Source organism: Eutrigla gurnardus (genome assembly GCF_963514095.1).
Source record: "Eutrigla gurnardus genome assembly, chromosome: 23".
In the NCBI taxonomy this organism is placed as follows: Eukaryota; Metazoa; Chordata; class Actinopteri; order Perciformes; family Triglidae; genus Eutrigla; species Eutrigla gurnardus.
The window spans coordinates 4685649-4710245 of record NC_139934.1 but is presented as its reverse complement, the minus strand read 5'-3'; the positions used below and the strand labels follow the sequence as shown (position 1 = coordinate 4710245).

The window sequence follows — 24597 nt, the reverse complement described above, 5'->3', positions numbered from 1 at the left end:
AGGTCTCCCGTTTGGGAACACTTCGTTTGCCGACATTGTTCATGTGAGGTCGGGTATGTTTCTGGCAACACGTCAAACCTGTTGACGCATTTGAAACGGCACCACCCCCACGTGAACATCGCTACAACGAGGAGAAAGACGAGCGTAGCGTAGGCGGGTCCACACCGCACCGACTGCCCGACTCGCGTCGGTAAATGAAGTCGGGCTACTTAATATGGCTGACTCGAATGGCGGATTACACATTTGAATCGGCTGAAATGAACGCCGACGTGGGCCGATTCGAGCGACCACACCAAGGAGACTCATGTCACGGACGCCGACTCTCTCAAAGACGCCGATTTTCGGTCCGGTGTGGACCCGCCTTTAGTGCAAACACAGCTCCCCATCGCATTTAAACAGCCTCTCCCTGCCCTGTTCAATTTTGCACATCAGATGGAGAAAAGATTTGTTTTTAAAAAAACAGTCTGAGCCTTATTCATGTTATTTAATCTGAGCAACAACTTGAAACTATTTAGTGTTGCAACTGTTCAATTTTGCACATCAGATGGAGATTTTTTTTTAAAGAAACAGTCTGTTATTTTTATTTTTTAAATACTTGTATTTATATTTTTGAGCAGCATTCTAGCTCCAGTGCATGTTCCTACTGTTAAAAGCACAAAAGTAATAAACAACTAGCACATTTATATTTTGCATTTTGTTTTCTTACTGTACCGAAAATGAACCGAACCGTGACCTCAAAACCGAGGTACGTACCGAACCGAGATTTTTGTGTACCGTTACACCCCTAATTTTAACTGTAGAGGTTTGCTTCAAACTGATAACATAATACGCATATTATTTAAACCGTCTCAAATCGAAGTAAAAGTGCCTTTTTCATTGTACTTCACGAAGCAATTACCTATGGAATTCAGATTATAATATTGAATTTGAGCCTTGAATTATTATATTATAACAGTTTTGAAGATGCACTATAAACTGTAACTGTAGTAGATTATATTTTTAATGGGACACATTTACAGTCTTTATAGAGCTCTATGTTTGTCTTTTAATTTCACAGCTATGAAAAGACATTTTAAGAATCATATTCAGTGATATGCTGATGCATGATGACACCCTCCCTCGACACCCCCCCCCCCCGCAAAAAAAAAAAAAAAAAAAAAAAAAAAACTCGGATCGTAGCACTGTTACTCTTGAAGTACTACTTTACTCAGATGAGGACCTAACACTTGTTCTATTTTTAGCTCTTACTGCATCGGCAATGATACGTCGTGGTTTCTTTGTTTCCTTCTTTTGACAAATGTACTTATTGTAAGTCGCTTTGGACAAAAGCGTCTGCTAAATGACCTAAATGTAAATGTAAATGTAAATGATGATAGCAGTTTATTTAAACTTTAATTTCAGACACACTGAGTTGAAAGAAAACAAATGTGGTGAGGAAGTGACGTGTTCTTATTTTCATTTAATTGTTTTAATGTGAACACCTTTTTAAAACCACATTGCTGGAATTGATTAAGGAATAAAATGTTTATTTTTTTAATGTAAATTATTAAAACAAGGTGCAGAGTTTCCTCCTGTCAGCACAGAGATTATGCCCACGTGACCACGCCTGGACCACACCGCCCGGTTGAGCCTGCCGACGACAACCGGTCCGTCTGCATTGAGCTGAAAGGCAGGTGGAAAGATACCGTGTCAAGCCCGAGGAGAAAGATACCGGAAGTCAGGGGAATTTTCCTTCAAAATAATAGTGAAAATTGTAGAAAATTTGTTTTCACCAAATATTTAAAGAATAATTTCACGTATGGTTGAAGATAATGAAACAATATGGAATATTTCAAATAAGCTCTTAATTGTAGCGTTATTTTATTTTGACCTTTTTATATTTTTATTTTTATTCATTTTATTTATTTCACCTGCATTTTTTCTGCTGCTTTTCAAATTTGAGTTTTCACCAAAACTAATAATTTAATAGCTGTTAATGAATGCTTGCATTACTATCAAGTACAACAATTTTGAATCTCTTGATTCTGCATTGTTAATTATTTTGTGGATCACATTGGCCTTAATTAATAATCAATAAAAAACACATCCCCCTTGTGAATAATGTCCTGGACGAGACAATTATATGAATATTCATATGCAAAGACATATGTCAATTTTAAATCACGATATCATTTCAAGCCTGATATAAAGGCTTACAGTCAGAGCGAGTGAAGCCTTTTATTTTGAAACGTTTAATTCCGGATGTTTGGGACACAGGTGCGTCAAACGGGGAGATAATTAGCGAGGTGACTCCAGTCAATCCCGAGATTGAGAAGAAACGTAATCGTCCACAAAATCTCCACCGACGATCAAATAATCTGGTTTCAAATCTACTTTTTTTTTTTTTACTTTATTTTGACAAACTTCACTCGTCATGAGGGGGGACACGGTCACGGTAAGTCTCGTGTTAATTAACAGTGTTGGTGAAAGGTTTACAGTGGTGTGTTTTTTGGTTATTTATTGATATTTTTTCTCAATATAAATGTTATTTAGGAGGGCGAGGCGGAGGCGGAGGAGCACGGAGGCGGTGCGACGTCTGCTGAAAGACGACCTGTGAGTTGAATTTAAACTGGATAAAAAAAAAAATCATGCTTACATGGAGGCTGGGAGTTGTCTGATTCTTAAATATGCCTCCAAACAAAATGCAATCGTCTTCTTTCTCTACTTGTTATATATATCATATTTAATTTTTTTATTTGTTCTCTGTGGCTGACAAACGATTCAGAAAGAATCTGCCCCGTCATGCTGAGGTTGAACTAAGAATTCACTAGTTTTAATTTTTTTCTTGACAAGCAATGTCTTGAGTAGATTTAAACCTTGCTAAAAAACAAAAACAACTCTGCTTCTGCCATAAAGTCTTACGAAATGAAAAACATCCATAATAAGTATAATTTAACTTATTCTAATGTCATAGAATACTGGAATTAGGGCTATGTTTCACCTCTTTAGCATCGTCTCCAGCCATCATGTTGATATTTCAGATTTTGGGGAGCAAAATCTGCCGTTTTTCTTATATATTTTTATCTATATTTGATTTTTTTTTTCATTAAGGTACGACTTAAATATTACAGATACGTTGTTTGTATCTGTAAAGTCTATGACGAATAAAAGTTGATTTTTCTTCTTTTTATTTAGAGTATTGTGACGCTAGAAAGTATGCTCAAGAAAGTCTCCCAAAGCCCTTTCCTCACCCAATACCAGGTAAGTGACACACACACACACACACACACACACACACACACACACACACACACACACACCTTTTGTTTTTACACCTCAAACAACCAACGCCCACTCAGTCTAAATACAGTAACATGTCTGACTTCTTCTCTTCCAACAGTCCTGCAGGTTTTTCTTTTTTTAAAGCAGCATGTGATATCTTCTCTTATGGTCATTTATTAAATCTTTATTTATTTTCCCTCTCAGACTCTCAGACCGGTGAGACGCCACTACTCGGAGTTTAGGACTATTTTTTTTACGATGTTCTGTGGTTGTATCTCGGCCATTGGGGAGCGTAGAAACGCCCGCTGTGTCGTTTCGGAACAAGCATCACGTGACTTTCGCATTGCGGCGAATCAGAATGCGTGGAGAACATGATGCATGACTTCCCACGCTTCCCTCTATAAATATGTTGTTGTTGTTGTTCGGTGTAACAAGAGTTTGTCCCTGCAGGACGGCGACTTCCTGGCTGATCTCTCGGCTGCTGCCGCAGGTGTGACGGACGGCCGCCAGCTACACGTCGGACAGGTGAGACTGAACATGTGTGGTACAACAGAGTATTTACCCAAGATTCAGCTGAAAGCCTCATGGAATATCTTAACTTTTTAGAGTGAATCGACTTCCTCCTGCGGTGCAGGTTAGCTCCACGCCCTGAACTCTTGTTTTTTGTTCTTTGAAGCTGGGACGATCTGTTATTATAAAGTGTGTAGGGAGGCGTGTGTGACTAAATGTTTCTGTTGTTATAAAGTCAACTCTGTTGAAAGTGGTGGAGTGAGTTCGGTGCAAAATTCGAGTCCAAAATTCCAGAACTGGCAACTTTCTTTTGAAAAGATGCTACCTGAAAGCATACCCGGTTCTCATGCAATTGTGTCTTGAGCTGTCCTTGAGACAAAAAGTCACTTTCACACTTTCGTCATCGATCATTCAACATTTCTGCTGTGTCACCGTTTGATTCTTCCGGAATGGAAGGCAGGAACAGCTCCGTTTAACTCCACAGGTATGTTTCTCACCTGCCCAAGTCAAATCTTCCTCCTCCACCACTTTGGTCACGTTTCCCTTTATTTTGTTTGTCAGAAGTCAATTGGGGCTTGACCAGAATTAACCCTTTTTACGCAAATGATTTGGTACATGCAAGGTCAAAAATGAACGTAAGTACTGTGATTTTCATTAAGCACGTCCCTAATGACTTTTTGTTCTGCCATCAGGAATCTGGCGCCAAAGATTGTGTGATGGAGGACTTGGGGAGGAAAACGCCAGAGGATCTTGAATTTCAGAGTTCGCCCCTGGATCTTTGGTCTGGAATGCCGACAGTGACAAATGGAGTGGAATTTTCTGGACTCCCAAAGAACCCATTCCAGACCTCTACCACCCACCCTGTGGAAGGCCACTTACAGACCCCGACATTGACCCAGGAAGCGTCTGCCAATGGCCATTTTCACAACGTTAACCGGAATTCAGCGGACATATTCAAGCCAGTCCCCTCTCAAATTCAGAACCTCTCTGAAACGTCGCAGTTGAAAAGCTCTGAGCTGTTTAAAGACGACCTTTTCCGCACAAGGGGGGTAAACCTCTTTGAAGGCGATTTGAATGGGTCCACAAAAACACTGGGAGATTTGTCAAACAAGCCAATACCGGTGAACCCCTTCTATACTGCAGCCTCCAAATCAGCGGATTTGTCTCAAGCAGTTTCGACTAAAAGTGGGGAAGTCTTCCGCCAACAACATCCCTCTACGGAAGAGGATCTATTTGGCATGTCTTCTCTTAAGGACATATTTTCATCTTCATCTGCAAATGCAGTCGACCCGTTCCCAAGCCCGATCACATGGGATTTATCCCAAGGCCTTTCCAGTTCGGACGATCCATTTGGCGATACACCCTCAAGTCAATACAACCCTTTCCACAACGTCTCACCTGGGACTCCAGACATCTTCAAACCCCTTCCCTCAAAGACTAACGCTGGGGATTTATTCGGAATAACCTCCAGCAGTACTGGCTCCGAGGCCAAATACTCCACATCTTCACTCAACAGCCCGTCAGCAATGAAGCTGGATGTGCTATCGCCGCCTGATCTCTTCAAGGCAACGGCGACAGAGTCTCGTCCTGCCGTCCAACCGAAGTCCTTAGAGGCGCCTGGTGATATTATCTTGACGACTCCTCAGGGAACAAAACATGAAATTCTCCAGCCGAGTCCCTTCAGTCGGGCCAGGAACCTGTCCATGTCACCGGGCCAATCTCTCTCTGAAATGACTCACGTATGTAACAATGGTGACTTGATATTCGGACATTCATAAATCAATATAATACTGTTAGGATGCATCTGATTTCTATGGCGTGCACATTATACTTCATTTTTTTTATAATCAATCTTGCAGGTAAGGACCTTCAAACGTCCACCAAGGCCGCTTCCAAGAACTAGACCACCAAGGATGGAAAATCCACCCATGCCAGAAAAACCGCCCATGCCAGAAATGCCACAGAAACCAGCAAACCCCGTACGCCAAGATCACAGTTCCGCATTACGTTGTTATCTCTGCTACTGTAACCGCTGTGTGTAACTGACCTTCTTTGCCTCCTTTTTGTACGCTGTTTAGATCGAACATGAAGCAACTGCGTCAAAAACATCTCCTAGACCACCCCGCACACTCCCAAAACCAGTTGTTCCCCACAAACCCAAAACTCCGGTATGCATGCCATTGAAGTCGTACATAATTCGCTATTCGTATTTGCTGGAGCAACAAAACGTTCTCAGACATTGTTCTAAATATCTAATGATATTATTTCTCTCTTTTACAGGAAACCAGGCCGTTGGAACCTGACAACTCTGACTTCTTTGAAGACGTCCTGCTTATCGGACAGGTGAGTTTTTAAGGGCCAAACACACTGAAGGCCAGAAATGGTGCAGCTCATTTGATGCAGGTAAATTGAACCTATTATGGACATCTGATTTGAAACGCCTGCAGTATTTTAGACACCTTTCTTTTAAATTATGATAATGGAATGAACATATTGATAAACCTTCCATCACCACCACCCTGCTTCTACTGAGGCAACAATGGACATATTGCATTTTGGATGATGTAAATGCTGTACTGAAATCCCACCACAGGAACGTTGTGTTGAAGACTGGCCTGAAGACAGCCCCCAGCTCCAGCCCGACTTCAAACCAGTAAGGGGACATCTCCATCACATTCTCTCCAAACATGTTGGACTCAAGTATGCAAAATAATTTGTTTTTTCTTTCTCCTTTTTTCCCCGAAAAGTCTGGAACGTTCCGACTTCGGCGAGAGTCGTTGAGAGTAAGAGACGAGTAATTTCTCTCGTTAGCATTGTTGGTTTGTTTGTGAGCAGAACGAACGGCGGATGCTAAAATCAAAGCTAACCTCCATCCATCTCTTAGGTGAAGGGCGACTCCGACGGAGGAAGTGGCGAGGATCAGGACGGCTCGGCGGGTTACGCCAAGGTACCAACCTTGTCTCGCTCATCACCCACTATTGGACATTCTGTGGTTATTAAGTATATATTTCAACATTTTGTTTTTTTTTAATAGAAAAAGGATAAAAAGTTCAGATTGTCCCGACTCTCCAGAAGAAGCTCGAAGGTAAATGAATCCACGCAGAATCCCGACTTCACTGTTGTTGGTTTGAATGTTCGTCTTCATAATGGACTTTTACTTTGTAGGAGAAGTTTCCTGATGACACAAAGGAGTGGAGGAGCAAGTCTGTACTCAGCCCTCAAAAATCCTCAAAGGTAACACTCAACATTATCCCACATATATTCATATCTGTGATTACAAGTGTTTAAAACTGTAAATCGCCCTTCTGGTTTTTTTTTCAGGACTTTTTCTCAGACATGCACGAGGCTTCAGAAGGGAATGAAGTTGGGGATCAGAACGGGATGGATTACAAAGTACGTTATCGTGTTTCTGTTCTTGTATTAATTAAGCAGCGGGCGGGTGATTAACACCATTTCTTTGGTCAACAGAAGAAATCTTTGAGCACCAAAGTCGGTCTCCTCCGGAGAGCGTCCACTTCCTGCTCGGTGCCGGCGGGAAAACACATGAACGGACATTTACCTCAGGAGACGAAGGTGCGTCACAGGACAAGATTTGATTTAAGTTGCAGCTTGTAGTCGCGATGTTCTGATGATGTCATTCCACAACAGGGAGATGACTTCAATGGCAAAGGTGTCAGCAAGAAGAACTCCATCATACGCCGATGGTCTGAGGTAATGGTCTTCTTCTTCTTCTTCTACTTCTTCATTTCATCATCTTCTTCGTCGTCTTCTTTGTCTTTGTCGTCTTCTTCGTCGTCGTCGTCTTCTTCTTCTTCTTCTTCTTCTTCTTCTTCTTCTTCTTCTTGTCGTCATGGAAACACTTCGCCGATAAGGGAAAGTCCATGTGCTGTTCCGTCATCTGCAGGGGACGCCAATGAACGAAAGCCCCGTTGAGGAAGAGGAGGAGGAGGAGGAAGGATGGGAAGCCCAGCACGAAGAAGTTGACAGCCACGGATCTGTAGGCTTTTTTTTATACTTTATATCTAATAATGATGCAATAAGCACCTTTTAATACCAAGATGATTATTCATGTCATGTTTTCTCTCCCCAGAAGAAAAAAAAGAGGGTGAAAATCCGGTTTGTGCCCCAGAGAGGATTCTCCATCACCGTCGAAAAGGTACATCCACGTTAAAACGTCGCAACAGATTTGTTCACGGCTTTTAATGAATACTAATTTAATGTTGAATAACTGTATTTCCTCTGGCCTGAAGGGCGCTTCTTCATCTCGCAAGAGCACAAAGGTACGACTCTGCACATTTGAATTAGACAGTGTGTGTGTTCTGATGATAAGCGCCAGAAGAATGTTTGGAATTTTTTTCCTCCCGCAGGAGAAATCTCAAGATGAATATTTAGGTGCACATGGCTACACGCCTCGTACGAAGTCTCAGGTAACGTTTAGACAAAGAATATCCTGTTTCATAACAAGAAACAACTCACCGCCTTGTTCTGAAATGTGCATGATCCTCTTTCACTCGTAGGATGACTCTTTTGAGGAGGAGAGAAGCCACAGTCTCCCGTCGAATAGCAAGGTACCGTTTTTCATATCGTTGCATCATGTTTGATATTGCAAAAATATGTTAGTTTATTTTATTTTACTGTATTTAGGGTTGTTATCTTTCTGCATTTAAAGTTGCTGTTGAGGTTTTTGAATTGAGATCTGAATGTCTGTCTATTGTGATTTCTAAATATGTAATTCATGGTGCAGAACACCAACAAATATGGATTAAAGCAGAATATTTAATTCGAAAATTAGGAAATTGTGCAGAAATACAGGAATATTTGCTGATTTTACACATGCTTAAAATGTTTTAAAAATGGGATTCTATGCTGGACTAACGGGGGTTTTAATCTGTGACTCAGCCTACTTTCATGGACGACCGCTTCCTAAAATCTCACCACTTGTCTGCCGGATTGAACGGAGATGAAGATCCGTACGGGATGGAAGACTGCAAACCTGTAACTTTCTTTTATTCTTTTTAATACTTTTTAAATACTTTTGTCACCCGTTTCCACTCAAGTCTTTTTTTCTTCTTCATAATAACAGAAGAAACCGACGAAGATGAAACTACTGCAGGCGAGTCGCCGAAACTCTGAGGTAAATCATAAAACATGTAACATGAAAAAAAAAAGGATCTAATTAATTTGGATCCTTTGCTAATTATTCTTTTTTTAAATTAGGAGGACATGCTGGAGGACGGCGGTCACCAGAAGAAGAAGGGCAGCTTCTCAGCCGAGGATCTGTCCGATGAGGACTGGAATCCGGTAAACCAGCATTTTGTAGCAGAGAAACCGGATAAATCAAGAGAATCCTGAAAATGCTGCTTCTTAAGATTTATTTTTCTAATGTTAGAAAACATCCAAAAACAAACCGACTTCCTTCCAACACATGCCACCAAATTCCTCAGCAACGTGTGTTTTAATATTGGATTCAAGCGCATCAATTATTAGAATATAGTACTATAAATGTTTTCTGTGGTTTTGACTTTAACTGACATTTATTGGTGTTTAGGATCCTGTTACTGAGGACGACTTCATGCCATCAGGAAAATACTTCGACAGCGACGAAGACGACGTGGAAACCTGCAAACCGGTACTTCTGTCACTTTTACTGCTTCGTTGGGATTATTTATGATGTCATTCTCTAACTTTCTTTTTTTTTCTCCTTTTCAACAGAAGAAGACTTCGAAACTTAAAGGCTTCAAAAAACACAAATCCAAGGTGACTCACGGCGGTCTCAGCTTATTTCTAATCGCCCTGATTTGATCTTTAAAAGTAGAATGACTTTGCTGATCTTCGTCGTCTCTCCACGCCAGAGCAAAGCCACGAAGCCAGAGTTTGAGGATCCACCGGGGGCAGCATCGAGTGACTTCCTGTCTGAGGCCGCCAAGGTGTGTTCGCAGCTTTCGGAGTGGAAATGAGCAATTTGCTGAAGTTGTTTTCCTTTTAGATAAACTTTATTGACATCAAAACCGGTCTAATTAATGACCAAATTAATTAATGACCTAATAAGCATCATGTGAGTGTTACTCGTGATGGTCAGTGAGTCTAGCTTTTTATGTATTTAAATGTCTGATTTGTGTGATTAAAGCCTATTCATACACATAAAACAAATACATTTGACTTAATCACCAGTAAAGCTGTTTAACACTGAAAGTTAGGATTAAATAGGATTAAATAAAAAGCGATTATTGAGAACAAAAGGCCAACTGGCATTGTTCATACATGGCACTCAACTCATAATTGAGAAACGAGCATGTTGTTGTTTTGACCCACTTACCTGCAGGCTCAGTTCCTGACGGGATACATTCCTTTAGAGCCTGTTCAGCAACATTCCACGCTCGCTGTGCAGGACGGCGTTAATAGTGTTGCGTAACGTGTTTAAGACTTATTGATCCACTTATTGATCCCCCCCCTCTTGTTCAGGCGGAGTGGCAGGCGGCTCAGATGGACGAGCGTGCCATGGCCGGTATGGAGGACGAGGAAGAGGACGGGGTCAGTTGCTCCCTAAATATTCCTCTACAACACATTTCCTGTGAATGCAAGTGAGTCTTCATGCTGTTTTTGTGTTATTGTCACAGGACACTGACAGCTTGATGGAGTGGTGGAACACCGTGGAACGTGAGTCACAATCACACTGATTTTAACTGGTTTAATATGATACCGTTGCTCCTGAGGCACGGGTCATATTTCACTACCTTATGGTGTGTTTTATTGTATGTGTTTTATCTACATGACCTATGTAAGCAAACAAACCCATTGGCGAGAAGATTGGCTGTTTCTATAGTTATTCTAGATGCTCGTCATCGTAGAGATATCGGATGAAATGATGCAGCTTCGTTTGACTGTTTCAGAATGGGACGAGGTGCCGTCGGACGATGAGGACAAAGTCATAAAAGAGGACGAGTCCAAGTAAGTGAAGTAGACGTAAAGGTGTGGTGATCTGGCCAAGCTGATCAGAACCGGATATCCTTCGGTTTTGGACCGTTGGTTGGTTTAGTTTCATGTTTTACTCCTGACTGAACTTACAGGTCGTTCACCATCTTGGCGGACAAGGCTTACCGCGGCCTGCGCGTCTTCAACAAAGTCTTCACGGAACGAGCCGAGATCCTGTGGCAGTCCGTCATCCGGCTCCACGCCATCGCCGACAACATCAACAACTTCCACCAGAAGGCCAAGATCGCCGGCATCACGGGCGGCACCACCACGGCCGTCGGCGGGGTCACCGCCATCGCCGGTTTGGCTCTGGCGCCCTTCACCTTTGGCGCCTCTCTCGTGATCACCGCTGTCGGCGTGGGCGTGGCGACGGCCGGAGGGATCGCGTCGGCCTCCGCCGCCATCTCGGATAACGTCAACAACATGCACGACCGGAAGAAGGTAACGCGCGCGATGTCGATATCAAGTTGACGAGATTTCCTTTCTCAAGTTTGATGGTTTCCCTCTTCCTTCCCTCCCAGGTGGAGATGGTCCTGGAGGATTATGAGGCCCACCTGCTGGCCATCGGGAAGATCCTCCACTTCGTCAACCACGGCTTGTACAAGCTGCGCGGGCACCCCTTCCTCCGGTCCGGCACCCAGCACTACTCAGAGGACTGGGAGATCCGCAGAGCCGTCCAGATGATCAGCCTGGTGGACTCGCCGGTGATGCGGGGCACGGAGGTCACGGACGCGTCGCTCGCCTCGGTCCAGGGGCTCTTCAGGGGCATGGACAAGTACTTCATCAAGGACTCCCGAGAGCTGAAGAAGGGCTGCAAGAAGGAGGTGGTGGGTCAGATCAAGGAGGTGGCCAATGTCCTGAACGACGGGGTCGTGGAGCTCAACGCCATCAGGGAGGAGCTCCAGAAAGCTACCGGAAACATGTGAGCGACAACGAGGGTGATGCCACTGGTTATTTCTAGACAGCACCACCAGCCCCCTCTGCTGGCTAAATGAGGGAACTTCTGGTTTAAAGGTAGGTCAGTGTACCTGCTTGATTACTCTTGTTGTATTTGTATTGGGTTGTAGATGTTTACACACAGGGACGGGTCAAAATAACAGGAGGAGCACTGTATTGTTCTTCGAGGTTAAAGGTTTACGATGTTTCGAAATGAAGCTTTGTTGTCACGGATTTTCTTCATTTTAACCACTGAGCACTTTTATAAGACATTAACACAAATGTGTATAAAGTCACAAATTTAAAGGGATGTGGTATTAAATTGTATTATATTGTCAGCGGATCCTATTATTTTGTCCAATCCCCGTGTCGGATATCTGTATAGTTGAACAAATTAATCTACAAGGTGATTTAAAAAGAAACGTATAACTCACATATTCACAGTAAAATGAATGTTGTATATAGAGTAATTTATTTTTATCACACCCCTGTATAACATTTGGCTAAACATCTATTTGTATTTTATTGCTCCGTACAGAAACGTTTGTTCTGACCATGTGGCATCTTTGTAAATGTGTTTATAATATTCCTACCTGAAGGATTTAAACCTTGATTATAATCTATAAAACTAGCAAATAATCCGTGTGTTAATATGTTGTAATGACAGAAAGGTTTTATTACTATTTGTTTTAATCATCACCACTTCTTGGATAATGCTCCTGCCTTTTATTTTGGTGGTGCCACTTCCTGCATTATCTTTAACCTGAATGGAATGTTTCTGTAAAATATAAAATTGTGATATATTCTAATACACTGAATCTTGGAATAAAGACTGTGTGTCATGTTTGTTTGTTTTTGGTCTTTTTTGGAACTCCCAGCCTTTAAACCTGCATCTGTTTGTTTTGGGAGTGGCAAAAAAATAAATAAAGGTTGTTTAAGTGTTTGCATTGTGTACCCAATGTTAGCTATTTGAAGATTTAAACGCATGAATGCATGTTTAAGGTTCTTTTATGAAGGCAAATAAGATCTGTAATTATGTGAATCATAGCCGCTAATGAAATACTGCTTGGTGCTGATTAAAAATCTAAAAAAACTTAAATACCACTCAATGTAAAGTGTTCTCTCATGTAACTTAATTCCAAGACATTATTTTATGACTTTCAATTTTCTTAAAACTTCAGTTTTGAAATAATGACTTTGTATTACAAAATAATGAGAACTTTTTCCTAATAATGACGTAGTATCCCAAAATAATATTTTCAAAATAATGAGAAACCTTTTCAAAATAATGACTTAGTATCCCAAAAATAATGAGAACATTTAAAAAAAGAATTTCTTAGAATCCCAAAAATAATTAAATATTTTCAAAATAATTACTTGGTATCTCAAAATTATTGAGATATTTTCAAAATAATGTCTTAGTATCTCAAAATGAGAAACCCTTGTCAATATAACTCAATATAGCCCAAAATAAAGGGAACCTTTTTTTTTTTTTTTTTTTTCAAATAATGACATAATTATTTAGTAATCTAATATGACAACCATTTAAAACCAATGACTTCGTGTAGTAGGCTATGTCATTATTTTGAGATACTACGTGAGGTTTTTTGTGGCAGTAGCGGAAATGGTCTTCCATACCTCCCGTACAGGTAACACCGGTCACACAGGTGATCTCAATAGGGACTATTTTCTCTGAAGCGCTGCCCTACATCCACGCTGTCGCTTGTTCTGCTTTTAAACTAAAGCAAAACTCTCATTTCAGTTTCAGTAACTAAACTCTCATTGGAAACAAGTAACCCAACGCTGCCGAGGTCCGCCTCGCTTGTTTCGAGTCAAACCGGTTTGGTCTCTCTGAAGGTGGAAGTGAAGGACTGCTTGTGTTCCAGCCTCCAACTTTTTAAAACTCGACGCTTCTGTGCTCAGCCCCCCTTTTGTGTGTTTCTGCACCGCCGAGGTACGTTTCATTGTGTTGTTGCTGGACGTTTCTACCGCACCGAGCCGAACTACGTGGAATGTTCTGCCATTTTACAGGTTTGCTACCTTTATTTTGCTGGTTTACACGTCAACTAGACTTGTTGCCACTCCGTTGGACACGTTTGACAATTCGGCGTCATTCCGCGTGTGTTAAGCGCCACTTTGTAGAAACGCCGTAACTTTTTCTAACTCGCTTGGTCAGATTTCCATCGTGTTTATTTATGCCGATGTGACCTAAATAAAGCGGAAACGCTGCCGGACGATGAGCCGAATGATGGACGTGATGTCATCGAAAGTGTTCACAAAAGCATCCACGCCTACTCAACGGGTTTCGTACACGGTTCCTTAAATTGACAAATATTTGAATGGAATTTGGCGTGTGGGGGAAGAAAACAGCAACGACCTTGGCAGCTTTTCCCCCCCCTTCCTTTTTTTAAATAACACAATAGTACTATTGTGCTTAAACATGACCTATATGACTGTCTGTTATGAAATTGGCAGCCATATTTTATTTTTGAATTCCTGATATTTGAATCCTGTATTCCAGCATGAACATGTTCAAAAGAGATAAAGCCTCTCCAGCTCAACCTCCGGTGGTTCCACCCAGACCCAGCAAGGAGGTACGGAGCGTGTGGTGGAGGGTTTAGTGGGATATTTAGTTTGCTTGCATGTGTTTGTTCCATTAACTGAGGCCTTGTTTCATCACCAGGATTTAGACAACCCCATCGAGCACAGCCTGAACAGACAGGAAGCAGGTCTGACCACCAACAGTGAGACGAAGGTGAGTGGCGTTTTTAATATCTCACCCATTTTCTCTTTTCCTGGTTCATCAAAGTGTATTTTGTATTTCTGTATAAACATCAGAGAACGGGGATGATGGGAGTCATGCACAAGGTCAACCCGTTCAAGTCGCAGGTACGGCAACGAGGACGTTGCACGGCAACTTCTTAAATTTGGGACAACTTGATGTAAAAAATGGTAGGACTTAAATATTGCTTCTTCTTTCAGGGTGCCCCCACGGTCAGCAAAGCTCCGTCGTCTGAGTCGCTGGAACGGGGAGCGGACGCCACACAGGTGAGCGGTGATGTCGTCACTGATGTCATGCTCTGAGGAAAATGTAATTCCCAGGATTCCCCATGGGTCTGGAATATCAGGGTTTTCCAGACATGGAAAGTCAGGGAATTTGATCTTTTTTGGGCCAACTCAGGGAATTTTTGTTTTTGTAGCATGTTGGAATGTTAGTCGCCATTTATCAAAATTTTATATTTATCTTTTACTTTATTTAATCAGTTTCCCCCCTATTTCGTAGAGTGGTTGTCATGGTTACTTGGTTTTTCAAGTGTTTTTTTTAGCAACAAATAACGCAATAAATGTGCACCGTTCAAGCAGGGAAAAGTTTTGTACTTAAAGCTCACAAATGAATGAGTTTTTTTGTCTACTTTCTCGACGTTTCCTTTTTTTTTTTACTTTAGTATCATTAAGTTGAATGCAGCAATTATATAATAAATATTTGAAACCTGTCCTCCAGAACCCCGGCGTGCTGAGAGGGGTCATGCAGAAGGTCAACCCGTTCAAGTCCACCTCCCAGGTAACGTCCGTGTCCACGCTGCAGCTCCATGTCGGATGGTTAGGCGTCCACTCAGGCTGGTTTTTATTCTCACGCAGGTCTCTAAAGCGCCGTCCTCGGAGTCTCTGGACCAGGGACGGGTTCCAGACTCGACTCAGGTGGGTGAAAGATGATGGTTTCTCCTGATCCAGAGCCTCCTTCCTATGGACTTCAGGATCTTATCATCTGAAACAAACAAAATAATGTAATTAATCAGGTTTCAGCATGATGACCATATATGGTTGTGTTTCAGAACCCCGGTATGTTGAAAGGCGTGATGCAGAAAGTCAACCCATTCAAATCCTCCACCCAGGTAGCACCCAGAGGACCCGCAAGTCTTTTTATTAAAGACGCAACTTGACATTAAAGAAGTCTGTGTTCTCCTGTCCTTCAGGCGCCGAAGAGCGATCCTCAAACCCAGCCTGCAGATCCACCAGAGACGGGGAAGGAACCTCAAGGCAAACCGGTAAATTCATCCTGATGGTACAACCGGCTTGTTTCACGCGTCACGCTCCGACTTTTTGATCGTCCATTTAATGCGTTTTATCGTTCAGAATCCGGGGAAGATCGCAGGGATGATGCAAAAAGTCAACCCGTTCAAGTCCTCCCAGCCGAAGGTACCAGTTATGAGACTGGGGATACTGGACCCTGTTGTGTAGGAACTTCTTCACATCCTTACTTGGTTTGTTTTCCTTTCCAGGATCCTCTACAGGGCGACCTCTCCTCCAGCAGTGGAAGCTTGGCGGACGACAAAGACGAGAAGATGGAGAAGCAGGTTGGTCGGCATGACGATGTTCTAGAGTCTCATTCAGCTTCTTGTTAGCAATCTTCTTGTTTAAGACACGTAAAGCTTAAGGTTACGAAAAACACAGCAAAATCAATCAAATCAATTTAACCTGTCAACAGAAAGACGTCTAATATACATCTAATGAACTTATTTTATGTCGTTGAACAAATTGTTTAAATCTCTTATGCTTTTGTGAGCAATTTGTCGCCTATAATAAGTTAAATGAGATGTATATTAGACATCTATCTGTCTGGTTTAGATTCAGGTTATTGGGTGATGAAGAATAAATATTCCTGCAGCTTTCTAGAATCAGACCTGGTAAAAGATTTGAGACTTTTTTTTTATAGCCGATCATGTCGGTGTTCAGCAGAATAAAGGTAACGTCATCATTGTCTGCATGTCGACTGACTCGTATGAAGTCTTGAGAGCAAAAGTGACTATCTTCTATAACTGAGAATCATATTTCATGACTCAGTGAATGAATGCTCTGCCGTCTGCCAGTGTTATTCTTTCTACTGCCACAAGGTGGTGCCAGAGAACAGAATTTAGAGTCTTCAGAGTGAGCAAAACTTAAACTCTTTATTTATTTATTTTTATTTCGAGTTCTTGTTTGTTTCTACATTCTGAAATGTAGAAACACAAAAACGCAAATAAGGAAAATTAATAAAAAGCAAAGATAAAACAGCCTTTATAGATCCAGTAGCTTGAAATTTTATGGACTTGTTTTTCATAAAACATAAATGTCTTCTAATTACTTACGATAACATTTTCTCTCACTTGCAGCAGAAAGTTTTTTTTACCTTTTTTATTTATTTATTTATGTTTTTACATATTTTAACCATTGTTCTACAGTAGGGGATTCAGTCTTGAGTCTTATTGCATTCTTTAAATATCATTAGTGAATTGCATATCAGTTTCCCCCCAAAATAATGTAAGTTATGATGAAATATAATGTGTATTAATTCATATTTACTGTCTTTTTATTTCAGAAGCCCGGGATGTTCAAAGGGATGAAGCCGATGGTGAACCCATTTAAATCGAACACGCGGGTAAAAAACCCCCCGAATTTCATGAGTTTAAGATTTAATAATTTAACGTTATGGGAGACGGTTGATTGCTAGCTGTGAGATTATTTCTATGAAGCCAACATGGTGTTTCAGGGTGACTCAGTAGTTGGCATCACCTTGGTTACCTCAACTAAAAGCCATGGGGGAACTTCCCCTTTTTCATTATTGCTGAAAAAAAAACCCACTTTTATCATAATCACATATTTTATTAAGCTATTGTGATATTTTTTGTAGCGGGAACGCAATAAAAAAAGGGGAATTTCTCAGCAATAAGCGAACCGCGTCGTCACACGGATTCACGCCACAAAGCTAAATGCGTAACCGCCATTCAGCATCAACCCAATAATTTTCTTGTTCGGCCACTTATTATTATTATTATTATTATTGTTGTTATTATTCACTGACGTATTTCACGTCTCAGAACAGAATGTTAAAACCTCCAGCATGCGCTAACCACAGACCGGACCTGCGTCATGTCGGTGTTTTTAGCGGATTCCTAGCACTGCTTCCTCATTCAGGACTTGGCAGGTGTGAGTTCTGTTTTCACCGTGTTGTGGAAGGAATGAAGAAGTGACACAGATAACATGTTCCAGATTCTTGAGTCCACTTGTTATAATTCTTCAAAAAAGTCCACTTGTTATAATTCAAGCATTGCCAGCAGCAATGCTTGAATTATGATTAACTTCCTACTTTTTTTTAAGATATTTTTTTTCCTCTCGTCCATTTCTCAGGAAACCCAACCCATTCACAGTGAGCTGTCCTCCAGCTCCGACAGCGTGGACGACAGCAACATAGACAGACATGTAAGGCATCATCGTTGTTTTGTGGCAGTAACATGTGACGCCAGAGAAACAATGGCGGTTTGTTTTTTTCCCACCAAAGTCGTCTGACATGACGGCCAAGCGGGTGAAAGACAGACTCATCCTTCCTGGATCGATGGCATCTGATGATAACACGTAACATAACAATGTTTAATAAAAGGCTCATTGTGACGCTCTTTTGATTCATCAGGAAAACTTTAACAGTGAACCGAAAGATGTGAGGATTAATTAATTCATGATCCGTGGGTTAAAGTGCGGTACTCAATGTGAGGCCTTTTGTGCAGCAATCATGTGTTATAACCTCCTAAATCATGTTATAACCTCCTAAATCATGTTATAACCTCCTTAATCATGTGTTATGACCTCCTAAATCAATAGTTATGACCTCCTAAATCAATAGTTATGACCTCCTTAATCACGTGTTATGACCTCCTTAATCACGTGTTATGACCTCCTTAATAACGTGTTATGACCGCCTTAATCATGTGTTATGACCTCCTAAATCATGTGTTATGACCTCCTTAATCATGTGTTATGACCTCCTAAATCATGTGTTATGACCTCCTTAATCATGTGTTATGACCTTCTTAATCATGTGTTATGACCTCCTTAATATATCCCATCACAGACTATTTGGTACACTGATGGTGATGCCCCCAGCGAAGTGAAAAGCCAGCCAACGGAGGCTCCGAAGAAAAGAACTATGGTTTGTAAAACAAGCAGGTTACATTCAAATTGAGTAAAATTAGCCTGTGATGTAAAACGGATACTAAAAGCAAACTATTTAAATGGCACTTAACACATAATGAATCCCAATTGTCCTTTTTTTTTATATTACTACTCATGCAGTTCCTGCTTTTTGACTGTAAATATGTCGGAATATGTGTGCTCTTTCTTCTCTAGACTTTCAGAATAAAGAGGATTCTGCCCACTGCATTGTTTGGGTCTGGAACAAAGGTACGAGTAAATAGGAGTCCACTCCATTTATTAAACTTTTTTTTTTTAAGTGTTCCTTTTGAAACGTGCAATTTGTGTATTTAAATGGGAAAGTTTTAACCATGGTAATGTCATGTTGTAATGCAGTTTTATTTTTTGGTTTCATTTGTTTATTTTCCTTCATAGGATTCATCATCTGACAGCCAAGCCCCGCCCCAGGTGAGCAGTCGAACACATGAATCAGTGGCAACGCTTTTAAAAACAGGAACAATCTTAATAGAATAATTTATGAGGGGAAAAAAATGCAGTTTCTGTGCAGTGACGAATGAACAAATATAATGTGTAATTCACAAAATGCGAACAGGCTGAAGATTACAGCTGAGCTTCTTTTTTTGGAGCCAGTTTTTCCGCCACAGTGGCATTATGACACGATGTAATTAAACCACACATGGCTCAATATACAGTACAGCAGTTTCAATGAAGCAGGAAGGGTCATATTTAAATAAATAAATAAAGTGTGTGGTTAAAGCCTTTTATTTGCACATGTAATTGAACCCTCTGCCCCTTTTTATTGGGATAGATTTTGATTAAAAATCAGTCCTCCAATTGTTGACTTGATTGCTGACTATTTTTTTTACTATACTGTGAATTACCTTGTTGTGGAAAGGTATTATACAAAGGCAATTGCCTTGCCTATGAATTTTCTTTAGTTACTATATTATGACTTTCTTTGTGACTTTTTTTATACATACTATACGATGACTTTTTAATGGAGTTGTTTTGGACTCCCTACACTCAGACTAAGCTTGACCCACGATACGAAGGATTTTTGTGTATTATTTTAATACTTTTTAATATTATTTTACAATATTTTATTAATTGTGTCAGGTGTCTTATAATTGTCAATTTTCAACATACTGTGCTATGACTTCACGCTAGTAGTGGGTAGCATTGTCGCCTCACAGGGAGAGGGTCCTGGGTTCGATTCCCCCGGGACGGGTTCAGGTTCCTTCTGTGTGGAGTTTGCATGTTCTGTCCGGGTTTTCTGCCTTCCTTCAAAAGCCCAAAGACATGCAGGATGGGCAAAGGTTAATTGATCATTCCAAATTGCCCGTAGGTGTGGATGTGGGATGTTTATGACTTTTTAATATTTTTTACTAATTTATGAAATTATTCTGACTGACTTTTTTTAGGAAAATATGACTAAGGCTTTTTTTTTTTTTAAATGTGGTTTTCTTAAATAGACACCTTTTAATTCAGTGGTGGATCGAGAGGAAACATGGGAGAGAGAGGGGGCTGTCACATGCAGCAAAGAAACTCCAGCTGGGATTCGAACCGGTGTCATCTGCATATATGTGTACATGGACAAATGGCATGCACTCTAACGACTAGACCACCTGCAAGCCATGACTTAGCCTTTTTATGACTGCTTTTGACTCACTACACTCAGACTTTGATTGACACGCGATATACAAGCATATGTTATGACTTTTAAATCATTTTTACAACAATTTATGAATTTTGCGTTTTTTCACTTTTTTTTCGACATGCTATAGTATTACTTTTTTTTCCCCTGAAAAATATGACCGTGGCTTTTTAATGCCTGGTTTGGACTCACTACACTCAGACTTTGATTGACACGCGATATACAAGCATATGTTATGACTTTTAAATCATTTTTACAACATTTTATGAATTTTGTCGATTTTTCACTTTTTTTTCGACATGCTATAGTATGACTTTATTTTTTCCCTGAAAAATTTGACCATGGCTTTTTATACCTGTTTTGGACTCACTACACTCAGACTTGGTGCCACAAGCGATACGAGCGATTTTTATGACTTTTTAATATTTTTTACAAATTTATTTTGACTAACTTTTTCATGAATTTTCAACATGCTATAGTATGACTTTTTTTTCCCCTGAAAAATATGACCGTGGCTTTTTATGCCTGGTTTGGACTCACTACACTCAGACTTTGATTGACACGCGATATACAAGCATATGTTATGACTTTTAAATCATTTTTACAACATTTTATGAATTTTGTCGAGTTTTCACTTTTTTTCCGACATGCTATAGTATGACTTTATTTTTCCCTGAAAAATTTGACCATGGCTTTTTAGGCCTGTTTTGGACTCCCTACACTCAGACTTGTTGCCACAAGCGATACGAGCGATTTTTATGACTTTTTAATATTTTTTATGAATTTATTCTGACTGACTTTTTTTAGGAAAATATGACTAAGGCTTTTTTTTTTTAAAGGTGGTTTTCTTAAATAGAAACCTTTTAATTCAGTGGTGGATCGAGAGGAAACATGGGAGAGAGAGGGGGCTGTCACATGCAGCAAAGAAACTCCAGCTGGGATTCGAACCGGTGTCATCTGCATATATGTGTACATAGACAAATGGCATGCACTCTAACCACTAGACCACCTGCAAGCCATGACTTAGCCTTTTTATGACTGCTTTGGACTCACTACACTCAGACTTTGATTGACACGCGATATACAAGCATATGTTATGACTTTTAAATCATTTTTACAACATTTTATGAATTTTGTCGATTTTTCACTTTTTTTTCGACATGCTATAGTATGACTTTTTTTTTTTCCTGAAAAATTTGACCATGGCTTTTTATACCCGTTTTGGACTCACTACACTCAGACTTGGTGCCACAGGTTATACGAGCGATTTTTACGACTTTTTAATATTTTTTTTAAATATTTGATTTATTTTGATGTCGAAAGTTTGCAAAAAAAAGTCACCTATGATTTTTTTTTTTTTTCAATTTATTCCCCGAAAAATTTGAATATGGCATTTTATGGTTGTATTGGACTATTACTTACTTTACCATACTTTTTTCACGACTGTTTTTAGACAAATTATAGTAAGACTTCTCATTATTTTATCATACTGCAGTATGATTTTTCCCGATTATTTTCAAAATGGTCTACAATGACTTTTTCATAACATTTTATGGAATGCATGCCATCAGAAATCAGAGTCAGGAAGCAGAAGTAGGTTTATTGCCAAGTAGATTTTGACATACGAGAAATTTCTCTTGACAGTACAATGTTGGGAATATGTGCAGTCATCTACATAGGTGATAGTACAAAGCATGTGTAATAATGTAACTCCAGTGGGGGTCATTGGTCTTGTGTATGAGGTCAACTGCAATTGGGAAGAATCAGTTTGTGTCCAGATGAACTGTAGACTTCTTCTATAGGGAAGTGGTTCAAAGAGTTTGTGTCCAGTGTAGGTGGCAGGTTGAAGCCCATCAATGATGCGCTGCAGTCTGACTTCATCCTTGGCAGCAGAGGTGGTGAATAAAGAAAAATAAAAAAATCATAGTACTGTAGAAAAAAGTCAGTATATTATTTTGGAAAAAGTAACAATATATTATGTTGGAAAAAGTCACAGTATCGTATGTCGTAAAAGTATCTCCCATATAGTCTAGCTAGTACTTACATACTCTTACATTTTTAATGCAGGGTGTTTTAACATTACATTTAAATGGTGGTATTCCTCTTTATTTTGTTTTGTTACAGAAGGTGGAAAAAACAGTTTTTTTTTTGCAGTGACAGCCAGTTATGTAATAATTATAACTGGATTTTACAATTTTGTGTAATTGCTACCATCTAACAGCAAGTTTTTGACAGAATATATTCATTGTGCTATATTTTTCTGTTCTAGGAAGTAGTGGAAGTCCAGACACTAGAGATGGCTGAAGTACCTAGTGAAGGAATGGTCCTGGACCCGCTCGACGTAAGCTTATTTTTATCTTTTTAATATTGCATCACATGACGTTTGGGTGGGCATTTTTATGACTTTTGTAGCACAAATGTAACAGTATATTTGTTTTACCTCAAATGTCGACATAAATGTAAACAGTTTCCATTTTGCTTCACTGTTATTTATAATAGTTATTTGTAAAAAATGTGCTATCCACATTAATTTAAATTCTTGAATTAGAAAGTACTTTCTATTTTAAATTGCTGGGAAAGTATCTGTCAACCCATCTGTATTGCGATTATTGCCAAAAACAAAATTTTTCAAGATCATGACAAAAAAAAATCTTTAATTTTTTTTACATGAAAATTACATATGTACACATAAGACATTCTAATGAGTTTCAAATTGTCTTCCAGGATGAGGAGGGCCTTTTAGCGTGGTGGAAAACAGTAGATGGTACGTTTGATATTGATCTTCTGTTGTTTTATTGTTGATCATGCTTATTGCTTAAAGGGGAGTATCCCTTTAACTACATATAAACTTGCAGTTGTAATCGTTTGTGTGTTTTAGGCTGGGACGAGTGGAATGAGGCTAACCAGAACGATGAGCCAGAAGAGTAAGTAACTCATTTATTAAAATTATAAATGTACTTATGTGTACACTCACTCACAGCTTTTCCAGAGAACTAATATACACACCATGTTTTCCTTGTGTCTCCGTGTCAGAGTGGTGGAACAAGCAGCCGACCGTGTCTTCATGGCAGCCCGTCTTTACGTCCGCTTTTTCAACCAGCGCGGCGCCCTGCTCCAGCAGCGAATCCTGGAGCTGCTTTCTGTGGCCGACGCCGCCGACGTTTTCCACAAGAAAACGGTGAAGGCCAGCGTCGGCGGCGGGGTGGCCAGTGTGGCGGGGTCCATCACTACCATCACCGGCCTCATTCTGGCGCCCTTCACGGCGGGCGCGTCGCTCATCGTCACGGCCGTCGGCATTGGCGTAGCAACCGCTGGAGGGCTGGCGTCCGCTTCGGCCAACATCACCGACACGGTCCATTCAAAGACGGACCGCAAGAAGGTGGAGAAGATTATCCAAGACTACGAGGGGGAGATGCAGGACATCAAGGAGTGCTTGGAGTTTTTGCAGGTGAGAAGATAAAGGCAGTTTGTCAGTCGCAAATAAACAAATAAGACTTAAAATCATGATCATTTTACTTAAAAATCACACAACAGAACTAAATCTCTTTTTATAGATTCTGCAAATATGCATTTTTATTCCAAAACTTGTGGGGTTTAATCCCAATCTTCTGTCCCCTAATCTACCCGACAGAAAGGGATGGACATGCTTGAGGAGTGGAACTTTGAGGCGTACGCCGAGAGCATCGCAAAGAAGCACCTCAACCAGAACGTCAAACATGTCATGAAGGAGGGCGGCCGGGCCGGCAAAGCTTTGGTGATCAACACGGAGAGCCTGATCAACACCGTTCAGGTCCTCAGCGTTGCGGGCGGCGCCGCTAAAGCCGCCCAGGTGATGAGCGTCACCACCGGAGTTATGTCCGGCCTCTTCCTGGCTCTCGACGTCTTCTTCCTGGCGAAGGATGCCACGGAGCTCAAAAAAGGAGCAAAGACTGAGTTCGCCGCCAAGATCCGGGAAGTTTGCAAGGACCTGCAGGACGGGTTGTTGGAGCTGAACCGCATCAAGGAAGAGCTGCAGAAAACCATAGATGGGATAGAGGTGGAGGTGGAGGAGGAGGAGGAAGATGAAGAGCTGCTGAAGTCTGAGCTGAAGAAACTTGTTGAGTTTGAAGAATGAAGAATATGCCAAATGGTTAGAAAGACCAAATCAAAACCATTTTATTACTGTAATTTTCTCCAGTGAGCTGTTTTGTAGAGATATATATATTTAAAATATTTATTAGTTATATTTATAGAAATGTATGTACACTGCATTTGTGCCATGTTTGACTATTTTCAGTGCAATAAAAGTGGTTCTGCCAATC

The 24597-nt window shown here is 40.5% G+C and overlaps 1 protein-coding gene across 2 annotated transcripts; it reads left to right on the top strand.

Annotated features, from left to right (window-relative positions):
* Positions 1–2293: 2293 nt before the first annotated feature.
* Positions 2294–24597, top strand: LOC311008693 (uncharacterized protein). Of its 2 annotated transcripts, XM_084002507.1 has the most exons (33): positions 2294–2434; positions 2533–2592; positions 3175–3240; positions 3712–3786; positions 4464–5510; positions 5631–5750; positions 5850–5939; positions 6052–6114; positions 6365–6424; positions 6519–6554; positions 6656–6718; positions 6806–6856; positions 6937–7005; positions 7093–7164; positions 7240–7344; positions 7420–7482; positions 7676–7768; positions 7862–7927; positions 8022–8051; positions 8139–8198; positions 8289–8339; positions 8671–8766; positions 8855–8905; positions 8989–9072; positions 9320–9400; positions 9484–9528; positions 9624–9698; positions 10234–10302; positions 10389–10428; positions 10662–10719; positions 10839–11184; positions 23676–23744; positions 23928–24597. In XM_084002507.1, the coding sequence occupies exons 1-33, from the start codon at positions 2414–2416 to the stop codon at positions 24408–24410; spliced, it is 3858 nt and encodes a 1285-aa protein (XP_083858633.1). In that variant the 5' UTR covers positions 2294–2413; the 3' UTR covers positions 24411–24597. The 2 variants fall into 2 exon arrangements, with proteins under 2 accessions (XP_083858633.1, XP_083858634.1); XM_084002508.1 differs by lacking the exons at positions 23676–23744; positions 23928–24597 and adding an exon at positions 11265–12622.

What these genes read in the sequence shown, in the direction of transcription:
- LOC311008693 (XM_084002507.1), top strand. Translation starts at nt 2,414, where the DNA reads ATGAGGGGGGACACGGTCACG. An exon ending in CGTCTGCTGAAAGACGACCT is followed by an intron (nt 2,593 to 3,174) that starts GTGAGTTGAATT and finishes CTTTTTATTTAG; the next exon opens with AGTATTGTGACGCTAGAAAG. An exon ending in TCCTGTCTGAGGCCGCCAAG is followed by an intron (nt 9,699 to 10,233) that starts GTGTGTTCGCAG and finishes CCTCTTGTTCAG; the next exon opens with GCGGAGTGGCAGGCGGCTCA.